The 8,062-nt window shown below is 44.9% G+C and overlaps 2 protein-coding genes across 5 annotated transcripts in view; one reads left to right on the top strand and one right to left on the bottom strand.

Annotated features, from left to right (window-relative positions):
* Positions 1–4,005, top strand: part of IL18 (interleukin 18) — a 13,335-nt gene extending 9,330 nt beyond the window's left edge. Inside the window, exons 1-6 of one of the 4 annotated variants that reach the window (XM_008636928.2) lie at positions 251–393; positions 1,287–1,360; positions 1,983–1,991; positions 2,471–2,608; positions 3,352–3,497; positions 3,623–4,005. In XM_008636928.2, coding sequence (XP_008635150.1) covers positions 1,294–1,360; positions 1,983–1,991; positions 2,471–2,608; positions 3,352–3,497; positions 3,623–3,868 — 606 coding nt within the window. In that variant the 5' untranslated portion in view covers positions 251–393; positions 1,287–1,293 and the 3' untranslated portion in view covers positions 3,869–4,005. Of the gene's footprint in view, positions 1–250; positions 394–1,286; positions 1,361–1,982; positions 1,992–2,470; positions 2,609–3,351; positions 3,498–3,622 lie in introns of those variants that run through there. The other 3 variants (XM_017738487.1, XM_017738489.1, XM_017738488.1) reach the window with 3 other exon arrangements.
* Positions 4,006–5,006: 1,001 nt separating this feature from the next.
* Positions 5,007–8,060, bottom strand: SDHD (succinate dehydrogenase complex subunit D; the record flags this gene model as incomplete). The annotated part of the gene is made up of 3 exons (XM_017738372.1): positions 5,007–5,637; positions 6,834–6,978; positions 8,042–8,060. Coding segments are annotated over 3 exons (330 nt in total), but the record flags the coding sequence as incomplete, so codon positions are not given.
* Between the last annotated feature and the right edge of the window lie 2 nt (positions 8,061–8,062).

Below are 8,062 nucleotides of genomic sequence, written 5' to 3'. Positions count from 1 at the left end.
CACAAGGCACCACCGTGAGCCACCTCTGCTCCCACCCACCCATCCTGCGCTTCTCCCGGCTGCCAGCGCCCCGCTGCAGCTCCCGAGGAGCCACAAAGGATTCCCGAGGAGCCACAAGGCACCACCGTGAGCCACCTCTGCTCCCACCCACCCGTCCTGCGCTTCTCCCGGCTCCCAGCGCCGGCTGCAGCTCCCGAGGAGCCACAAAGGATTCCCGAGGAGCCACAAGGCACCACCGTGAGCCACCTCTGCTCCCACCCACCCGTCCTGCGCTTCTCCCGGCTCCCAGCGCCGGCTGCAGCTCCCGAGGAGCCACAAAGGATTCCCGAGGAGCCACAAGGCACCACCGTGAGCCACCTCTGCTCCCGCCCCGCATCCCTGCGGCTCCCCAGGGTGAGTCATTCCACGTCCGGCAGTAAGCTAAAAACTCCTTTGAGCTTGTGCCGTTCCTTTCAGACGTTCTTGGTAAAAGGTCTAATAACCATCTTTTACTGCTCAAGGTTGGGCTTGATCATCCTGGAGGTCTTTCCCAACCTTTTCGATCCTATGATTCTATGATCAAGGGAAGAAGCACAGTCATTTTACGTTTTACCCATGAAAACAAGGGCCATTTTTTCCTTTAATCCTCTGTCAAACGTCCTGCCTGTGCTTGTCCCTGGGCTTTAAAATAACAGAGGAGTCCTTGACTTCGTGGTTAACGTGCAGCGGATGAGGCTTTCACAGTTTGGGTGTTGTGATGCCTCATTTCTAAGGCTTGGGTGTGCGTGTTTGTGAACAAAGATGTTGCTAGGAGCCTGCTGTCTCTTCTGCACAGCTACAACTAGATAAAAACCATATAAAATACAAATAGAGAAAAATCACTCTCAAATACATTCCTGGAGATGCTTTGCTAGAGGGACAAGGAAGCCACAGCAATTCCACACCCTAATTCCTCTGGATGTGTGTGTTTACTTATGTTGATATTGCTCAGTTGTTTTGTATAAATTGCTTTTGACTGGTGAAAAAGCTGTGGAAGTGAGTCAGGTATTTTGATTGAACAATAAAATCCCAGTGCAAGAGCCAGATCTTCCCATTGTTCACCTGGTTTTAAGACATACATTATCTTTAGTGCAAGGGATGACCTTTCTAGAGGCAGTCAGAATGGGTTCTAACGTGGGTATTTCGGAAGCTCATGCTGTTCTAGGGGGCACCTTGTAAGATCAGTCTGTGTAGACTTAACTTTTATCCCTTTATGGGGTAAGGAGCATCGAGGTTAACTCTGATTTCTCTCCCTGTGCTTTGGGCAGGGTGAAGATGAGTGCTGAAGAGATTCTGGTGTATGCAGTAGAACTTGGAAAAAACTCCTGCCTCTATTTTGACGGTAATTAGAGCATTTAATAACCTTTTCTGTTTGAATCCTGATTTAACACAATTCCTTTGCCTGTCTGATTTCACCTCATTTTCCCATAAGCTTCAGTTTTAAGTGTTGTTAGCCAAGTATTTGAGTCAGGGGAATATTCCGGGAAAGGACACTCAGAAGAGTTGGAATACTGGAGGGTGGACTTGGAGTGAGTAATTTCTGATCTGGAATAAAGTCAGTTGGAAAACAGTTTCTTCTTTAAATGCAATTTGTAATGACTGCTTCTTGTCCTTTTGCTCACTTAAAGGCACTGATAAAACCAAAAATTTGCATGCAATTATTCCTTTGTTTTAGGCTTAGAGTGACCTTCTCACCCTTAAATAACCCTAAAAAAGCATTTTGCATACCTCTGTTTTGGTGGTGACTCCAGTTCTCAAATGACTGGGGTTTCATCTGTTTTGTTCACAAATAAACCCTGTCTGCAGTGACAGCAGCTCGGCCTTGGTGGCACTGGGCTGTGGGAACACGTAGGTGGCTGCCTGGCTTCCAGCCTTGCCTGGGTAAAAGCCCTTTCTTTTGTGGGGGCAGAGCTTAATGTTGTTTTTTCTTTCCTTTTTTTTTCCACTGCTCACTTGGAACCAAGATGATGATGGTAAGCTGAGAGCTCATCTTTTACTACTTTGTTACCCATTTCACATGAACATGGCCACACTCACTAACCCAGAGAGGACAAGTTCCAAACTGAGAGTGGCTGCAAAAAACCAGAGCTACAGCTCACCTGCTCCTTCTGATGCTGCTGTTGCTTTAATTCCTCCCAAGGTACGCGGTACTGGCTTCCCTGACAGCACCTTTCAATGCAATTGTTGGGCAAAAGAGAACTGATGCTTCTGAATTCTCACTAACAAACACAGCAGCTTCTCTTGCTTATAGAAATAAATTTCCATATTCTGGAAAATCTGCTTCAAGCAGAGGTGTAAAAGATGATTTGGCCTTCCTTTTGTTTGATGTCATTCTAAGAACTCCTTTCACGTGACATCTGCAATGACAAGATTAAGCTGGCAGCAAACTATCAAGATCTGAGGAGACAACAGCTAAAATAGTCAGATTTATTTTTGACTCTTGTTCCTGCAGAGCTGGAGTGTGATGCCCTCTGCAAGGAAAAGATTCTGCACCGAGTGCTGAGGAATGTGAACAGCCAACTGCTCGTGGTGCGCCCAGACCTGAACGTGGCAGCCTTTGAGGATGTGACAGACCAGGAGATGCAATCTGGTAATTTCCACATGTAAACCATTACCACTGCTCTGCTGCTTTATCCTAGAGGTGGTTTTGTTCTTTGTAATCATCCACTCTCAGATGGGACTGAGAGTAATGACTCAAAACTTCATTTTCAAGAATAAAACTAAGCTAACAGAGTGAAATTCTGTGTCTTGGGCATTGGTGATGGAGATTTCTGGGTTAGATCAAAGCCTGCAGGATGTCCCATAAAGAAAAAGGGCTGTTAAGATTTTTGCTTGGCTCTGATCACAAAATTCCTAATTCACCTTTTTTTTTAATGTCAGATTACAAAAATACCCCTAAAATTTAAACAATGCATTGACACTGAAAGGTCTTACTTTCTTCTAATAGTATTAGCTATAAACTTACAGTTTTGGCTTTGACTTTTTGCTTCAGCAATTTATTTACAGCTCTATTTATTGACCATATTTATTTCCGGATCGCCTATATCCAGCCATGATCTGACTTACAGATGGCCACTTCCACATCCCAGTCTCACTTTCTGCACGCACACAGAAGGATGTGACACCCTCCCCACACTGCCTGGTGACCTCACCTGCTTTAGTATTGCCTGACTGCACAAAGTAGAACCAGAAGCCATAAAAATTCTGGCTCTTCTGCCAGGAAGAATATCCTGGAAAGACAGCCAATTGCCAGTGGAATGGTAAAACATCACTGAGCTCAGTTGTTGCAGCTCCCTTTAAGCAGATTGTCAATAATAATCAATTTATTTCCAGGCAAAGGGATGCACTTCAGCATCCACTGCTACAAAACCACCACGCCCTTAGCAGGGATGCCCGTGGCCTTCAGTGTCCAAGTGGAAGACAAAAGTTACTACATGTGTTGTGAGAGGGAATGTGGGGAAATGATTGTTAGATTCAAGGTAAGGATCTGCTTCCCTCTCCTCATCTGTACAAAACCAACAGGCAGAATTAACAACTCAGAGCTGGAATAAAACTGGTCAGGGCTTGTGCTGGGATTAACCTGTTCCCTTTTTTTCTTCCTCAGGAAGGAGACGTTCCCAAAGAAATTCCCGGTGAAAGCAACATCATCTTCTTCAAAAAGACCTTTACATCTTGCTCCTCCAAAGCTTTTAAGTTTGAATACTCAATGGAAAAAGGAATGTTCTTGGCCTTTGAGGAAGAAGGCTGCTTGAGAAAATTAACCCTAAAGAAACTGTCAAAAGATGAAGTGGATGAAACCATGAAGATAAGTTTATGTAACTTCAGTCAGAATGAAAATCACAACCTATGATGGAGCACTTCCAACAGTTTTAAAATACAGCTTGTTTTTTTATACAAGAAACTTCAGTCTTTCTTTATCTAAAACAAGTCAGTTTTAACTACTGTCAGTACTTACTAAAAAAATAAATGCAATTTCTTGGCAAAAAGAAGCAGAAGAATGTTTTCCAGTCAGATAGAAGAGAACTACACACGGAAGAAATGAGAATGTCCATATCTATACAGTCCTGTAGAATTTGATCCCTAAAATCTTTAATGCCTGTTGACCAAACAGCTTTTGAATTAGGTTTGGACTTTTACATTCCCAGAACTCTTAGGTAATTAACTTCTCACGCAAGTAGCTTAACCACCACCTACAGCTGCATCTCGTGTGAGGAAATCTCAGACACTTTCCATGAGAGACCCTTAGCCCGCCCAGAGGGACTTTCTCATGACTCATCCATCTGCACCCTCCTCCTCCCTGGGACAAAATAACAAATGCTGGTGTTTAAACCACACCACAGCTCCATTCTGACCACAAAACTAACAAAAAATTGGCCAGCTACCTGCTTTTGCTAATAAATAAATAAAATTTCCAATCCATATTAAAAAAAAACCAAACCAGAAAGTCTTTTAGAATCCAAACAGCGACTTGGTCATTCTGGTCATTGCATAATCACTGATGGTAACACAAATTCTCTTCCTCTATTAATAGTGCCACAAAAGTACCATTAGAATGTGGAAAGAGTTAATCCACTCCTTAGCACTGTGAAAGTCAGGCAGGATGAAGCAGAAAGTTAAAAACCACAATCTCAGTTCCCCTCTAAAATACCCTAAAAGAACAGAACATTACCTCAGCCTCATGTTTTTTGTCTCTTCAGTCACACAAGACAACACAGACCAGAGTATTTAGAAAATAAACCTCAAAAAAGTGTTGCAGATGAACATAAAACCCTTGAAAGTCAAATGCTCCTAAAAGTCAGTCTGCAAAAGTATTTTTATTCTAGGTCAATTCTTGTTGTATTTTCTCATGGACATTAATTATTCTTGTATTAAGTCAGCTTTAAGGATTTGTTTTATAATAGCCAAATGAAGTAAGGCAGAGCAAACCTATCTGCAGAGAAAGCATTTTAGGCAACCCAAAAGCAGTAAAAATGGTTCAGAAGCACACACACAATTTCTGTAAATTCTTTATTGCATGGATTAAGAAAAAAAGTATTCCCTTTTCTACATCAACTCCCAGGGTCCAAAGAGTTGCAGGGTCTGCCTTACACACTGACGTCCGAAGCAGCAGTTCAGTTTTCCACAAGCCAAGCTTGTTTTACAGAAAAGGAAACCAACCAACAGAAAAAAACACTCATTAAAGCTGGTATTTCAAGGAGAGTTCCCTTTAGCTATGCCAGTCTGTCACTGATGCAATTACTTCACCCCAATTTACAGTGCAGCTTGAATCCACTCACTCTCACTGGACATCTCCCAGTTAAATCTGTTTTTTCTCTCTATATATTCTAAACTAGCTCTGAGCCCGCTGCAGGCTGCTCTCACTAGGGACCCTTGGCTATTCCTTTGTTGTGCATTATGCTGGTCACAAGCTGATGAAGCAGAGGCAGCAGAGGACAATCAGGGCTGGGGACACGTCAGAGGCTCCAGAGCATGGCCACAGCCTTGCAGATCCCCACGTCCTGGTAGTTGAAGTGGCAGAGGCCGGCGAAGGTGAGGGCGGACAGAATGTACAGCCCCGTGTTGGCCACTTTAATGGGGATGTCTCCATGCACATAATCAGTTATTACCTGGCCCAGACCCCTAAACAAGAGAGAAAAGCTCAAATCAGTAAAGATCACGCACTGAAATCCATCCACTTTGTGGCACCGTTCTACCAAGATGCCACAAACGTTGCTTTTTTTCACCTGCTGCCATCAGCCTTTCCTGAAGAATGCTCAGTTCCCACTCAGGGTGCATCCATTTCAAAAACAAAAACATTCCACACATTCTATTAAAAATACCCTGATTGGCTCAGAGTTTTCTTGAGGAAACCAAGGGCTGACCACAGCTCCCCAGACAACAGAATCCTTGGAATCTGCCTCCTTATCTGACTTCCAAGGACTGAAAGAAGAGGAAAACCCAAGGAAGTACCTGGAACCAGCCGTTGTCACAAAGACACAGAAGGCTCCTGGGTATGCATTTAGATTAGAAGAGTGGCAACCAAAAAAAATAGCGTATTTTGGGTTTTTTCTACATCTGGAAGTGAAGTCCTGTCCAGATTTGAACTATCCAGCAACACAAGACACAGGATGCTTGTCAGAGCAAGGCACAAATTTCTAAGGGCAAACCTGAGGTTTAAGAAAGCCTGGCACCCCCACAGTACCACAAAAACCTGATTTTCCCTTGTGGCAAGGAACTCCCAAACCAGGATCACCTCAAGAAGGTGGATGCTGCCAGTCTGGCCAACCATGCAGCTGGATCCACTCCTAATTAGCCCTGTCCCTGCTCTCATTAAGGATCACAGCAGAACAACACTGAGCAAAGATCCACTTCCCAGGAACCAAGGAAATAATCATCCAGGTCTCCTTAGTGAAATCTTTGCTGTGAGCTCTTTATTATGCAGAACCTCACCAGCACTGAGATGCACAAAGCCAGTGCACAGAGCTTTAGAGGAAGAGTATTTCTGTAGTATTTTTATACAGATCTGTCCTCTTCCTGTTCCCTCTGTTCGCACACCACTGGCTCTTCCACAGGTTAAAAACATCCAGGATTCTGCACATCCAGGGGCAAGGAAGTACTCCCAACGTTAAGATACCAGAGAGTTTTTATGGATTCCTCTTCTGACTGGGAGAACAGTGTGAGAAAGGAAGACCAAAGTACGACCACTCTAGTCAAAGATCACAATTGTCACTGAACTTGGAGACCAAGGACTTTTTCCAGGTGTTTTACAGTAGATCAGGATGGGGTTCGGAGCCATCAAACCTTTTTTCCTGTGAGTTCAGCCCTGCTGTGCTTACCAGTGGCCATGCAGGGTGAGGGCTGCAGCCAGGGAATAGTCCACGGCTGGTCCGGGACACAGGTAGGCGGCAGGAAGCAGCCCCAGCAGCAGCACACTGACTGCTCTCTCCCCTGTCCAGTGCAAAGACGCAGCCTTGGAAGTGCCTGCAGGAGAAACATTCTCAGGGAAAAGCCCCTCTGCCAAGGGCTGGAGGAATGGCTTTGAGATGTGGGCAGTCTGCAAACCAAAACCCAGCAGAGGCAATACTTGGAAACACAATGCGAGCATCAGCCCAGGCTGAAAACATCAAGAACTGGCTCTGTGAAGTTATCAATGCAGCACCCCCAAAGTGCTCAGCTAACACACAGATACCACCTGAACCAAAATGCAAATGTTTTCCTTTGTTTTGGCAAGGAGAAAAGAAATTTAAGAAGTGACAGGATAAGGAAAGCAAAAGGCCTGAAGTTTGGACTTGGTCAAAGTGCAAATTCAAGTGCTATTACCTGGTAACAGTGCTGCTGAAGGTGAGGGTGCACACACTCCTCACAGCCTGAGGCACCATGACAGCAGGATTATTTATCACAAGTAACATCTCTGCACAGTTACTGCCCTATCCAACAACGCTCAGCATTTCACAACTTTTCCCTTAAAAATTTGGGGGCACTTGGGATTATTTTTTCCTTGGCTGGTAACACCTGTAACGCTACATCACCCAAGAAGACACCAAGAAAAACCACTGTACCATGTGCACGTCTTTTCTGCTCTTTGTTACAGCTGCTGCTTAAAATCTCCTAAGTGGCCCAAAAAAATGATAGACTCACAGCCTGGTTTGGGATAGGAGAGACCTTAAAGTTCATCTTGTTCTCAAGTCCCTCTATGGCCATTGGGTTCCACCTCCATCACCTCTGTCCTTTATCCCGGCACCGCTGTTGGTCCCTTGAAGGACCCAAGCCAAAATTTGCTCCTTTACGACTCATTCATGAAAGAATCACGGAGTATTTAGGAGTTGGAGCACACCTTAAAGATCATCTAATCCCAACCCCCTGCCAAGGGCAGGATGCCTTGCAGTAGACCCGGGTGCTTGGAACTCCATCTAGCGTGGCCTTGAGCAGTTCCAGGGATGGGAAAAGCGGTTCGCCTGGGCGGAGGAGTTCTCCCGACCCTGGGAAAACGAGACCCACGCACACAAACACACAGACACACAGACTGACACAGACAAGGCCGTACCGTGTCCCTGGCGGGGCGGGC

The sequence above is a fragment of the Corvus brachyrhynchos genome, unplaced genomic scaffold (genome assembly GCF_000691975.1).
Source record: "Corvus brachyrhynchos isolate BGI_N302 unplaced genomic scaffold, ASM69197v1 scaffold46, whole genome shotgun sequence".
Classification (NCBI taxonomy): Eukaryota; Metazoa; Chordata; class Aves; order Passeriformes; family Corvidae; genus Corvus; species Corvus brachyrhynchos.
This window is presented reverse-complemented; position numbering and strand designations above follow the sequence as displayed.